Source organism: Hevea brasiliensis, chromosome 4 (assembly GCF_030052815.1).
Source record: "Hevea brasiliensis isolate MT/VB/25A 57/8 chromosome 4, ASM3005281v1, whole genome shotgun sequence".
Lineage (NCBI taxonomy): Eukaryota > Viridiplantae > Streptophyta > Magnoliopsida > Malpighiales > Euphorbiaceae > Hevea > Hevea brasiliensis.
This window is the reverse complement of record NC_079496.1, coordinates 16525713-16540368: the sequence shown is the minus strand read 5'-3', so window position 1 is coordinate 16540368 and position 14656 is coordinate 16525713. Positions and strand designations below refer to the sequence as shown.

Here is a 14656-nt window from a genome sequence, read left to right as displayed (position 1 = left end):
TTGTGTTCTGTTTTTCTTATTTATACTTAACTAGCTAACAATCACTAATTATTTGCATTCAAGGCTTATCTAGGTATCTTAGATGTGGTTCTAATCCCCTTAATTATCCAGACCGACACCGATCACCGGAACAGTAAAATATAACAGACTATGCATATAGGGGTATTACAATACTTAACAGTTCATATCAGATATTGGAATGGCGGTGACAACAACTAAGCTGCTGCATACATAGTAGATTAATTAATAGTTTAAATGATTTTATTTTTTTACCAATAACCAAATAATAATTTGAATATATTTCTGATAACACATTCAAGATTTAATAAAATTTTATAAGCATTCGACATGAGTGAATTATTAGAATGGGTAAATAAATATTTTATGATTTGATTTTAAAATCATTAACCTTGTTTTTTAATAGAAGAATTTGAAATATAAAATTTAAATTTGATAAAAATATAAGTGTTTTGCTCAATTGATTAAAATTATGAATATATATTAAGCTTATAATATAGTTTTTGTCTTCTTTAAATATAGATTTTAAATAATTTATAAAATAATATTATTTTAAATTCACACTAAAAGGTTCTTAATAATTAAAAGTGTTTTTTGAAATTCATAATTTATTAATAATTTATGTTAAAATTAAATTCAAATTCCTTACTTTAAATATCGGTATCCAAACATAGCATTAGAAAAAAAAATAATAATTTTGATGTATATAAATTGTTATGATGCAACTCATGTTAACTAAAAAAAGTAATTAGTATCAATAAACTTTAATACAATGGTATTAAATTCGTTTTTAAGATAGGCTCTAACAATGTGAATTCTTAAAATTAAAGTTTGAGATGAAATCAATTATAAATAAATAAATGGTGATTGTTGGAAATTTTTAAAATTGAAAGAGTAGAATTTGGACACAAATGGATCTCTATCTGGAGGAAATCTTGAAATAAACATTTATAAATGAATCGTATCCTAACAGAAAGAGGAGAGATAGAAGCTGCGGACAAGGAGATGAAGCAAACAAGAGAATGGAAGCCAACCCATTAATAGAGCCGTGAATAGTTCAACTTATTACCCGGCCAATATCCACCATCTCTCATCTCTCTCGCATGAACCACTCCTAGCCCTCTTTCTCTCTTCTTTGCATCCCATTTTTTATATGCATACGATCCACGCACACCTGCATTGTTATACATTACTGCTCATAAAGAATCACCCACTATTAATCTAAAGAAAGGAAGGAGTTTTCAATACTGATATATACTATATATTTATATATACATACATACATCTTTTCATATTCTCTTTCGATCTTCCAGTTTTACAGGAGCAAAAGAGAAGTAAAGTTGGTATTTTTAAGAACAGCATAGATGGATCAAGAGATGGCAGATATTGAAGCACAAGCTAGTAATGAAGAGCCTGAAGCAGAAGCAGCCGCCATCTTAAAGAAAGCTAATCGTCCTGTTACTTTGAAGGTATAAATTTTTCCATTATTTTTAGTGGGATTTTGTCATATGAATGTATTGAAATAAGATTTTATATTAATTAATTTTTTTATATATAATTTTGAATAATTTTTGTTTGTTCAAGTTTAATCCATATATAGGATATAGCGAAACAATTTCTAAACCTAGGAGCATTGGATCTATTTATTGTACAGTTTGCGGATGTGGTCTACAAGGTTTCACTGAGTAAAAGAGGCTCATGTCACAAGGGCACAAAACTTGAAGAAAAATTGATATTAAAGGGAATCACAGGCATTGTTCTGCCAGGTGAAATGCTAGCCATGTTAGGACCTTCTGGGAGTGGCAAAACAACGCTGTTGACTGCCTTAGGAGGCAAACTTGGTGGAAAACTTAGCGGAGCAATAACCTACAATGACAGGCCCTTCTCTAATGCAATCAAGCGAAACACAGGATTCGTTAGTCAAGATGATGTTCTCTACCCTCACTTGACTGTCACTGAAACATTAGTCTTCACTGCCCTTCTTAGATTACCTAATAGTCTAACAAAAGAAGAGAAAACCACGCACGCAGAGGCTGTGATTACTCAACTTGGTTTAACCAAGTGCAAGAATAGCATAATAGGAGGATCATTCTTGAGAGGGGTTTCAGGAGGTGAGCGAAAAAGGGTTAGTATAGGACAAGAAATGCTTATAAACCCAAGCCTTCTGTTCTTGGATGAACCAACTTCGGGTCTTGATTCTACGACAGCTCAAAGGATTGTGTCCACAGTGTGGGAGCAAGCCAAAGGAGGAAGAACGATTGTGATGACTATACACCAGCCTTCAAGTAGGCTTTTTTACATGTTTGATAAGGTTCTACTGTTATCAGACGGGAATCCTTTGTACTTTGGGAAAGGATCAGAAGTTATGGATTACTTTTCTAACGTCGGATATACGCCTTCAGTTGCCATGAACCCTTCGGATTTCATTTTGGATCTTGCAAATGGTATATGAATTAAGTAATGATCCTTAATTTAATCCATCAAAAACTGCTCAAGATATATTAATGTGCAGATTCTCTAGTCGTAATAATTTTACATGATTTCATCATGTTCTTCATTGCTTGCTTCTTGTAATTTGGTTTCTGATAAAGACACATGTATGCAATTTGTTTGCTCCTGCTGTAGGCGTATCATCATATACCGATTTTTGTGACAACCAAACCATAGTCAAGCAGTCTCTAGTTTCTGCCTATAAGAGCAATCTTGCAGACAAATTGAAGGCAGAGGTTCAAAACATTGACAATCACCTTCAAGATGGAGTAAATGATAAGCAGTTCGCACAGTGGGCCACAACTTGGTGGCAACAATTTGCAGTGCTGTTTAGAAGAGGAGTGAAAGAAAGGAAGCATGAGTCCTTTTCTGGTCTCAAGATTGGACAGATCTTAGTAGTAGCATTGCTTGCAGGTTTACTATGGTGGCAATCTGATGCCTCACACTTGCAAGATCAAGTAACAATTACTCTACCATATTATATTATCCCACTAGTTCATATGTTGATTTTTTTTTTTTTTTTTGGAGCACTCATGTTTGAGCTCATCAAATGCAGATTGGGCTCCTCTTCTTTTACTCTGGGTTCTGGGGTTTCTTCCCTCTATTTCAAGCCATCTTCACCTTTCCTCAAGAACGCAGGATGCTTGAAAAAGAGCGATCTTCAGGAATGTATAGGCTTTCATCATATTTCATGTCAAGGATGGTTAGTGACCTTCCAATGGAGCTTGTCCTTCCTACTATTTTCGTTACCATAACCTACTGGATGGCAGGGCTTAAAAGCACAGCTGAAAACTTCTTGCGCACCTTATTTGTTCTCTTATTTAATGTCCTAGCAGCCCAAGGCCTAGGTCTGGCTCTTGGTGCAATGGTGATGGACCAAAAATCTGCAACTACACTAGGATCAGTGATCATGCTATCCTTCCTACTAGCTGGTGGGTACTATGTTCAACATGTTCCTGTCTTCATTCGATGGATTAAGTACATCTCCATTAGCCACCACGCGTACAAACTCTTGCTGGGATCTCAGTACAAGGCTAGTGACACATATCCATGTGGTACTAGTGGGGGTGTTTGCTTAGTTGGGGATTATCCTGCAATAAAGGAAGTGGGGCTTGATAAGCAAGTTCTTTCAGCTGTTGCAATGGGGATTATGCTTGTAGGTTACAGGCTAATTGCTTATCTTGCTCTTATGCGGGTTGGAGTGACTGGAAAGTAGTGTGCATTAAACTAATTAACTCTGCATTCTGGGTCTCTATCGCTAGTTTCAATAAGTAACCCACGCATTTCAGAATTCAAAAACCTTGTATTCTTAGACCCAGAGCCAATATGCCCAAGCCGGAGCCCTTTGAGAGTCTCGGTCCAAATTACTAGAATTGATTTGTTCTCACTTTATTTGTTATTTTAAAAAAATTAAGAAAATATTAATTATTTTTTTTCAAATTTATCCTTATTTATTGATATTTTTAATGTATTGATTTTTTCTTGACATCTTTCAAGATTTTAATGATATTATAAAGATATTTTAGTTAATTATTAGTATTTTTATAAAAATGATACTATTTAATTTTTTTTTTTTTTTAATTTTGGTGTAAAAATCTTCAAAAGCTATCGAAATAGGACAGAGGAGTGTGTTGAAACTCAAAATGAGGCAGGTGCACATTTAATCACTCATTAAGCCATATTAGATGCAAAGAGATCCATGATTTTAGATACTTTGATTGTATTTATATCATTCAGTGAGAACATATATAGATATCTATATTTACATATAACTATAGGGACATGTATAAGATAAATAAAATAAAATTAAGGTCAAATTATAATTTAGTATATAAGATTTGGCAAAACTTATAAATTAATCTATATATTTTTAAAATTTATCTATTTAATCCTTAATATTTTAGTAAACCTACAAATGTCTATTGTTAGAATCATAATTAAGTCACCATTAATTTTAATAAAAATGATCAAAATGACTTTTACTATAATTTCTGTTTAAAATAATTTAGTCTCTAAAATATAACAAAATCAACATATTAGCTCCCGAGATTCAGTGAAACCTATATATTCGTCCTTATATTTTTAAACCCCACTTATTTAGCTCTTGACATTTTAAAAAATCTACAAATAATTAGTTATTCTGTCTAATTTTTCATCAAAATTATCATTAGTTTAAAAAAATAAAAAAAAAATTATTTGTGAATTTCAATATGAAACAAAATAGTTCTAAAGGTTTTGATTTGTTAACAAAATAGTCATTCATGCAACAAAATTAAAAATTATAATTATTTTAATTTTTAATTTTACAAATTAAAATTTTTTAAATTAATTTGTTATAATTTTTAACATAATTAATAATTAATTTTACAAAATAACTATTATTTACAAAACTAATGGTTAAATTTTATGAAATTAACTATTAAATTGTATTTGCATTTTATATTATATTGTTAAAATGTAAGAATGAATTTATAATTAATTAAAATATAAGGTTCTTAAAGTAATTAATTCATACTTTAATAATTAAAACTATTTACAAATTAATCCTTATATATGTTTATTAATTACTAAAATATAAGGGCTTGTTTATAAATATTTATAATATTTAGGGATCATTTTGTAAAATATATGGATGATTTTATAATTAACCAAGACTTTTAAGGAACTTAAATAATCAATTCATATTTTTAATAATTATAATTTACAAAAATTAATAACCTCATAAACTAAATTATTTTAAATTAAAAATATAGTAAAAAGTATTTTAGTAATTTTTGTTAAAATTAACGATAATTTAATTGTGATTGTAATAGTAAAATTAATCTATAGGTTTATTAAAATATTAAAAATTAAATAAAAAACTTTAAAAATATAAGGATTAATCTGTGAATTTTGTCAAACTCCAAAGAATAAATTATAATATATCCAAAAACCAACAATAAAATAACACTGCTACTTGATCCTAGGATGATACATACTGAACTGTGAGTATTCCTTGTGTTAAATTGCCTATTTTATGAGAACTCACTTTCTAAGGAATAATTTAATTGAGTTAGAGTAAGTAAGTTACTTAAAGGAGAGCCTTAACTTTATGAGAAATTAAATCATTTGATTAATTAACAAATAAAATTTTAATACTTTCTAAAAATTTAAAATTTTTTAGCAAAGTTATTCCCACCAAACAACACCTAAATGTATATTAATTTTTATATAGTTTGACTTTTTATTTTCCTTATTTCTATAACTTTGAAAATTTTTCCTCATCCTTTATTATTATTTTATCATTCATCATCGTCATTGTAAAAATTTCTTTTAATAGATTTACTTCTTCAACAATTATTCAATTTTAGAATACTTATTATTATTATTATTATTATTATTATTATTATTATTATTATTATTATTATTATTATTATTATATCTCACATCTTTTTTTCTCTCAAATGATAATTCTTATCCATAATTATTTTAAAGACTATGTTAATATTTTTGTAATTGTTTTTATTCACTTTTATGTGTGTATATCAAAGTGACTCGTTAATCAAATAAATAAATAAATATATTAAGGTATTTAATAAATAAAAAATTAATTAAATTAAATTTTTAAGCAGGAATATGAACAAAATTACATGAGTTCCATGTTTACCACAAGGTTTGGGGCTTTGGTCAACCTTGGGAGATTTGACATTGTTAAAAATGGTGGGTGGTCTAGTGGTTGCTTGTAGTCCATTATAATGAAATTGGGTCCCTCCCTAATCTCACTTTTCATTGTGAAGACAAAAAAAATACAAGAAAACATTTGCTCATTGTGGGCTTGAATATTCCTATGTGCCAAAAGTTAAACCTTAATGGAATGTGATAGGTCACCTAAAAGGTTGAGCTAAATGCAGCTGCCACTACAAGCCTGTTCATACTTATTAACTCAATTATTCATGAGGCACTAGTGGTTGTCAGAAAGCTTACACTTGGAGTGCTTCCCTTGAAATTTAAAAAACATTCAATTGGAACCAAATAGCTATTAATCTTGGTCAATTTTCTTCACCAATTATTGTTTGCTCTAATCTTGTAATAAACAGGGGAGAGCAAATTTCAGTTTAAATTGAAAAATTAAATCGAATCAAATTAATTTGATTTAATTGGTTTGATTTAGTTTATGAATTTTAATAATTTTGGTTCATCGATTCGGTTCGATTCGGTTGTTTTCATAAAAAATAAAAAAAAATCAAACTAAACCGAAATTATTAATATATATATATATATATATATATATCAAAAAAACTCTAAGATTTTTTAGTTTTGATTTCTAAGTTTTTTTTTTATATTTTTGTTATTGAAATTTAATGTTGAAAATATGAAATTTTATAAAATTCGATTTGATTGGTTTAAAACAGAACTGATATTTATTGATTTAGTTCGATTCAATTTTCTCTTAATAATCTGTTTGATTTGGTTTTTAAAATTTTTTATTTTTGATTTTATCGATTCGATTTAGTTCAAAATCAAAGTGACCGTTTGCACACCCCTAATAATAAAACCAAAAACTTAGCAAGCAAATGGTTCAAGCCTCATTAGTATACGCTAATAATTAGGTTTGAAAAAATATTTTCTTTTTAATAATTACGAGTCACAATCTGACCATCCAATCTCCATTTGTAGAAATGAAATTCACCACGTGGAGTTCACATTGATAGAGGGTCAAAGCTCCTTCAGTCTAAGATTAGGGCATATCATTAAATTTATTAAGAAATTACAGTAAATATAAAAAAAAAAAAATGATTGGATGTAAATTCACTTGATATAGATGCAAAACCTAAGACCCAATCCGCCCCCTGCTCAACCCAATGGCGGTCTACAATGTGCTTCTTTTAAGAGAGGGTATCACAACTTAAAAGCCTTAATTAATAATATTTACTTGGTAGGACACTATTTTGGTGGGCGTTAGGCCGAAGGTGCTCATAATTTTCGGAATATGATCGTTAGCATAACTAAGGCTGTAGATGGGGCTGCTAATGCAACTTTGTTTCTTCTTGGCTGAATGTATTATTTCACTTTGACTTTTACTTAGAAAAGTCATTTAGCATTTTTATTTTCAATTCTATATAGGAGAGAGTATTCAGTTAGTTTAGTTTCAAATCACATCAAAATTAAAAAACTGAAAAATTGATTTTATGTAAAATGTCAACCGAAACCAAATGAAATTGAGAGAATAATTAAGTTGAAACCAATTTAGTTTGGCTTAGTTCAATTCAAAATCGTCAATTTGAAGAAAATGTCTAAATATTGTGTCATGAAATTTCCCCCCAAATTCTCAATACCCAAATTCATAGGCAACAAATTCAATCAATAATCATCTTAAAATTTACAGATTTAATCAATTAAAGCATTCACAACAACAAATTCAATGAACAAATCAATGAACCAATATTTGAAACATTTACATAAACAAATTCACGGTAATAAATTCAATCAACAAATCGATCTTCGACTTATCATAGTATTGACTCTAATGGCATCGAGGTGAGCATGTGTTTGCATGGGTCTTTGATGGGTCAAGGTAAGTATCAATGGTGCAATACTGCAATGCAACAGTCTTTGATGGTGCAATGCAACAATGCTCTAGAGTATGAGGTGAGATGCCGCTCGCAGGAGATAGAGGTGAGACGCATGCTGACTGTGGTGGATCTCGTGGATCATGTGTATTTCATTGATTTTCATAGGACAGGGAGAGATGTCACGTGAAGGAAAACAAAAGGAGTGAAGACCGAAGAAGAAGAAAAAAAAAGAGGAGGGAGGAGAAGGCAGAGGAGGTGAGCACTCTCACCTCCCAGTGACTTTCGTGGAAATTAACAAATGAGAGGACGAGACAGAGGACTTATATATAACCTTAAAATGTTTGGTTGAATTCGATTTTCTTTCATTTTTAATAAAAATAACTAAATTAATTGAATTAAATAATTAAATTATCAAAATTATCAAAATTCTCAAATCGAATCAAACCGTTTATATTAAAAAATTGAATCAATTGAATTGACTTAATTCAATTTAATTTTTTAATTCAAATCAAAATTTACTCAGGTCTAATTCTATATATCTCATTTAACACTTAAATTTTATAAAAATATAACTATTTAATCATATATATATATATATATATATATATAAATTAAACTTTATAAAAGTCTAACAAAAAGGTTAATACATACAAGTTGCATCCACATATTTATCAAATCACATGAATTAAATAATTACATTTTATAAAATTCAGATATTAAATAGAATGCAATTAAAAATAGAGATGTCAAATAATATTTTAAATAAAAATTAAAAATAAAAAAAAATACTTCCCCTTTATTTTTTGTAGGTAATAAAAGCACATGTAGAGTTTAAGTAGCATAATTAGCTCATTAATTATAGAAATATAAATTTCAGCTATAAGGCTTTAAATTAGATGGGAGAAGCCAGCTAGAATTCACATTCAACGAATTGATGAATTAAAGTCAAAGCAAAATTGAACGTTCGAGAAATGGTATTATATTTTAATAGTATATTAAAATTAAACTTTTTAGATTACAAAACAGGACATACATGTGTATAATTTGTATCAAATGTGACATGATAGGGATGTATTCCAGGAAGTTGGCAGGTCGGTTTGTATCTGATAAATGTGTTGGAACTTTGAACTTGATATTCAAGCAATGACTTTCGAAGTATCACAGAAATTGGGTTTTGCAGCCAAATATTAATTTCAAGTTAGGCTTTAAGCACTTTTGTTGAAATTAGACTAATGGTGCAGTTGCCCAAGACTTGTCACACTAAAAATATAGATTTTTTGTCTAATTATTTTAATCAATTTTTTAAAATATTTATTTTTGTATAAAGTAATTTTAAATAAGTATATTAAATTCTAGCTCCTCCTATGATTATTTTACCTTTTTTTTTTTATTTGTCAAATGCTTATCATAGGTTGAGAAGACTGATGATGTGCATCAAGTCGAAGGAAATTTCATCAGATATCCAAATTAAATCAGCTTTCTAATTGCTACAGTCTCAGACCAAAAAAAACACCTTGAAAACTCCAACAGATTTTTAATTTCTTGGCCATCATATAGTCAAAATTAGACTTTGAGTTTGAGCAGGAAGGATCAAAATCCACGTGTCGAATTCGCCAACCACAAACTGTCCTTTAAAACTTACAAGTTAGCAGGAAAAAAGGAGAAAAGGCAGGTGGTCCTAGTCCGAATCCGATTCTCCCGGTTTCATGACAGCTGCAGCCTTTTAGACCAATCACAAGCAACCACATGTTGGTTGGTCTGTTTGATTTGCACGTGGCATTTAAAATAAAATGACGGAAAATTTTACCAAAATTGGGAGAATTTCTACCCGGTGATTTGCGATGAAAGCACATCCACATCTAGACCCACCAAACAATTCTAAAATTCCATATAAAGATATACTTTATTCTAAAATTATTCCACGTAATCAACATTCTAAAAATAAATAAATCTAATCATGACATCAATCTAGTCGTGGCTATGTGCGCATTCCCAACCCATTATCATCACCAAATCTTTTCATTAGAACCGTGGAATCTAGTTGCTTAATGGTTCACTCTCTTCAATCATTCTATATGGCACAAAAATAATTAAATCTAAATTTAATTTAAAAATAGGATATTTCTTTTTTTTTAATTAAATTATAGTTGGAAGCTAATTCATAGAGGTTTTTGAGTGAAAGAAACCCTAATATGAAACATCCTTTTCCTAGAAAAAGGCCCAAAAAAAGGGTTAAAACCCGTGTTAACGCGCCAAAATTTCAAGCCTCAATAGCATCTCCTTTTTTTTTAACTCTTTTGCCCTTTCACTATCCTCCCTTTGGAAAAAAAAATTCCAGCCTAACTTCAATAGAGTTTCCAGAAAAGAAAGTGTAAGAATCCACGTGTCATCACGCGGAAAATGCATTTGCGCCAATTAAAACATTTCCATTTCCATTTTTATTTTATTTATTTATTTATTTATTTTTTAAATTTGAGATCATGCAAAATAAGTACTGTAATCGAAAAAATTATTAAATATATATTATGTACATATTATCTATCATTATTCTATTATATTTACTTTCTCTATTATAGAAAGAGTCTATTTTCTATAAAAAAAAATCTATTATTTATTATTCCTAATATTTCTAATAACTATCCCCGCATAGCTGGATTTCTAAAATATCCGCTCTTTGTCGACACGTGTCCAACAAATGGATGACTCAATGTAGCCTTTCGTGATGGTTCATGCACCGAAGAGAGCTCCCTCTCTCTCTAACTCTAATCCCTCTTGGATAAGGGTGGCCGCAAGATAGAGGCACGTGACCTTCTTTTAACGGTGATAAGCATGAAGTGGGTCCCATTAATCCAACAGTAAGACAGGGACGACCGTAATTGTCCTCTGTTACCACATGCTATCTCCTATATAAACAGCTCCCGTAGCGTAATTTCCAGAGAACAAATAAAAAAACGAAAAGGAGAGAAAATTGTAGTCCCATTTTCTCTTTACCCAGACAAACATTTCTCTTTGCTTTCATCTGTCTTAAGATTGCAAATTGCGGCCTGAAAATGGGAGTTCAAGAAACTGATCCTCTTGCTCAATTGAGCTTACCACCGGGTTTTCGGTTCTACCCTACCGATGAGGAGCTTCTAGTGCAATATTTGTGTAGGAAAGTTGCTGGTCAACAATTCTCTTTGCAAATCATTGGTGAAATTGATTTGTACAAGTTTGATCCATGGGTTTTACCAAGTAAGATTTCAATCGACAAAAACTTTACCCATAATTAATCTATTGAGCGTTTATTTTATTAATTGGGTTTTGTTTGTTACAGACAAAGCACTTTTTGGCGAGAAAGAATGGTATTTTTTTAGCCCCAGAGACAGAAAGTATCCAAACGGGTCCCGACCCAATCGGGTTGCAGGGTCCGGGTATTGGAAGGCCACTGGTACCGATAAAATTATCACATCAGAGGGGCGTAAAGCTGGTATCAAGAAAGCTTTAGTGTTCTACGTTGGAAAAGCTCCAAAAGGAACTAAAACGAATTGGATCATGCACGAGTACCGCCTCTTAGAATCCTCTCGCAAAAATGGAAGCTCAAGGGTATAGAAAACTTCATGCTTTTAATGTAATTTGTGAATTTTAAGAATTGTGTTATTGAATTCTTGTTTCCTGTGATGGCAGCTTGATGATTGGGTTCTATGTCGGATTTATAAGAAGAACTCGGGTGCCCAAAAACCCATTTCAAGTGTTTCTACCAAGGAACATAGCAGCAATGGATCATCTTCTTCTTCCTCTTCCCATCTCGATGATGTTTTGGACACGTTGACGGAGATAGATGACCGTTTCTTTGCTGTTCCTGGCACCAACGAGCTAAAAGCAATGCAACCTCCTGAAGAGAAAATCAACTTCAATAACCTGGGTACGGGTAATTTTGATTGGGCGAGTCTAGCTGGGTTGAACGCGGTGCCTGAACTCGTTCCGAGCGGGCAAGCACAGGCTCAAACTCAAGGGATGGTGAATTACACGAATAACGGTAACGACATATATGTCCCTTCATTACAGCATCAAATTGGACACCTGGATTCAAAGTCGGGCAACAACTCTTTTGAAGAGGAGGTTCATAGCGGAGTAAGAACTCAGAGAGTTAATAACTCAGTGTTATTTCAACAAAACTCGAGCGTGTTGACTCAGAACTTCTCTAACGCGCTTGACCCGTATGGGTTTAGGTACTCGACCCATCCGGGTAGTGGATTTGGGTTTAGACAGAATTAGAGCAGAATTTTAGGAGTGCATGTCCAATTTTACTGTAGAGAATAGACAAGAGGGGTGCATTTCTGTAAATATCTTGCATTCTTTGGGGGCGAGGAGGGGAAAAAAAAGTTGGGAACTTTATTAATAGGGCAAATGAAAATTTCCCTACTTTATTTATTTATTATTACTATTATTTTTGGGTGTATTAGGGGATTAGATTCAATGGTTACAACTGTATGATTTAATATGATAATTAAATTGACCAAGTTGTAATTTTGAGACCAAGATCAATGAATTTGGCATATATTGCTATATATGGAAAACATTGATTGATTTGGGATGTGTGTGATGGATCATAGGCCTATAATATTTTGTTATATTTGTATGTAACAGCTAATTAATTAGATAGCGATGGAGCAATGCATGTGCTGATCATAAATTTGTAACATGGATGATGGAATTTGTTTAACCAATTGTTTTAAATTAAAATTTGTTCAGTATTTTTAATTATTATTTAAAATCTAAGTTAATATTTTTGACATATGTGTCATGCATATGTATGAGTTGCATCATAACTGGTAAAAAAATAAAAATAATAAAAAAAGAACTTTTCTATTGAAGACATGAGGTTCAAATTGCTTTATTCTAGGTATATAATCCATAGCCTAATAAAATAAAATATAATAAATTCTGTAGAAAAATTAAAATTAAAATATAATATGTTAGGCATTGTAGTTTTATTTGATAGTACGTGATTGAATGTATAATGAAATTGCGATTAAATTTTATATATTTTGTACTTTATTTAGTTATTCAATAAAAATTTAATGTATTACAATTTTATTATATGTTGGATTATACTTTTAAGTAATAATCATTACGTACAAAATGCATGATTATTTGTTTTGATTTATTTTTCATTGTTATTCAGTATGGTTATTATTTCAATCCAGGTTGGACAAAAATGACAAATTCAATTAATTAATTTTAGAAATCAATCTGATTTGGTCAAATTTACCAACTGATCTAAAAAAATAAGAGGAAAATATGGTTTTGACTCAAAATCGGATTGATCAATCATGAATTGATTTAAGTCTAGTTTCTGTTAAGCCGATTTGGATTGATTCTGTTTTGACCATGCCAATTTTGGTCCAATTTGGTGTAAGAATTGGTGATTCTTGTTTGTGAATCCAAATGTCCTAAATTAAATTTTTAGGGTTTTAGTTTCAATTTTGATTTAAATTTTTTTTTAATTTTAATTCTATTTGAGCCAACCCAATGGTTTGAAAGTTTTGTTTCATTTTTTCTTTTTTAAAATAAAAAACTATGATTTGAGCAGATCAAACAGGAACTATCAGGAACAGTTAATTTAAAAGAAAGAGAGGCTATCCTAATTTGATTCAAGTCTATAAACTGTAATCGACTCTCAACTGTAGTCCAATTTTGGAACAATTTTTTTTTTTAAATTTTTTTCAATCAATTTGCAAGATTCGTTGAGCCATTTGCAGTATTGCTTATTTTGGAATTTGGTCAAGACGCACAAAGGGCTAGATTTGTATTCTAACTATACTCCAAGATAACTTTCACTACCCTTCTTCTGCAGCATCCCCATGGACTATGCCACTTTTTTCTTCAAAGGTTCTTGCTCATGTAGCTTGAAAATAAGCGTCATTGTTTTCAAAATGCTTATATTTTGATTGATTTAATGAGCTCTTATTGGAGTTACGTTTGGATCAAATGCTTACAGATCTGGCTGCTTGCAGATTTTTCAAATTTCAATTTTATGAACGTGTTTAGGTCTCATATTAGCTTGTGTGACATTATGTTTATCTTTTGAATGATGATTGACGAAATATTTTGCAAGGCATAAATTAATTAGTGGATTTGGGATGTTCATACATTATTTAGTTGCTTAATTAGCTTTCGTTTCTCTGCTTTGTTCCATGGCAAACACCTTAGCCCTCTCACTTTTGCTCCTCTCAAGATGCAACGGTGCGCGACTAAGCGAGAAAGAAGTAACAGTGGAAGAAAAGGCAACAATTGTCTGCGGGGATTTTGAAGTCAGATTGTGGATTTGGATGGATGATTCTCAAAGATGCCGAAACCTTAGTTTCAAAGAAAATGTATTTTAAAAGATATGCATTGACCCTTTGATTTTGAATTCTTTACTTGCACGTTTGGTCAACCTGAAACTATAGCATCTTTGTTCAAATTGACTAGCACCATTTTTCTTTGTTTATGCTTCAACAATTTTAACTGTACAAGTTATCATCAACCCACTGTTCCTATTATTATTCTCTAACCTTTTACGTTTTCAAATAAATTATTATATTACATTTTTTTAATTTTCAAAATTATTATTT

The 14656-nt window shown here is 30.6% G+C and overlaps 2 protein-coding genes across 2 annotated transcripts; both read left to right on the top strand.

Annotated features, from left to right (window-relative positions):
* The first annotated feature begins 996 nt into the window (after positions 1-996).
* Positions 997-3979, top strand: LOC110636820 (ABC transporter G family member 9). Its single transcript, XM_021786663.2, has 4 exons — positions 997-1487; positions 1673-2462; positions 2644-2966; positions 3065-3979. Exons 1-4 carry the CDS (start codon positions 1383-1385, stop codon positions 3722-3724), a joined length of 1878 nt encoding a protein of 625 aa, XP_021642355.2. The 5' UTR covers positions 997-1382; the 3' UTR covers positions 3725-3979.
* A 6889-nt stretch (positions 3980-10868) lies between these two features.
* On the top strand, positions 10869-12616 carry LOC110636821 (NAC domain-containing protein 72). Its single transcript, XM_021786664.2, has 3 exons — positions 10869-11291; positions 11374-11642; positions 11724-12616. Exons 1-3 carry the CDS (start codon positions 11111-11113, stop codon positions 12312-12314), a joined length of 1041 nt encoding a protein of 346 aa, XP_021642356.2. The 5' UTR covers positions 10869-11110; the 3' UTR covers positions 12315-12616.
* Positions 12617-14656: the final 2040 nt, after the last annotated feature.

Coding starts and splice junctions, on each gene's coding strand:
- LOC110636820 (XM_021786663.2), top strand. CDS start 1,383: ATGGATCAAGAGATGGCAGATATTGAAGCACAAGCTAGTAATGAAGAG. Junction 1,488..1,672: donor ATCGTCCTGTTACTTTGAAG/GTATAAATTTTT, acceptor TTTATTGTACAG/TTTGCGGATGTGGTCTACAA. Junction 2,967..3,064: donor CCTCACACTTGCAAGATCAA/GTAACAATTACT, acceptor CATCAAATGCAG/ATTGGGCTCCTCTTCTTTTA.
- LOC110636821 (XM_021786664.2), top strand. CDS start 11,111: ATGGGAGTTCAAGAAACTGATCCTCTTGCTCAATTGAGCTTACCACCG. Junction 11,292..11,373: donor TGATCCATGGGTTTTACCAA/GTAAGATTTCAA, acceptor TGTTTGTTACAG/ACAAAGCACTTTTTGGCGAG. Junction 11,643..11,723: donor GCAAAAATGGAAGCTCAAGG/GTATAGAAAACT, acceptor CTGTGATGGCAG/CTTGATGATTGGGTTCTATG.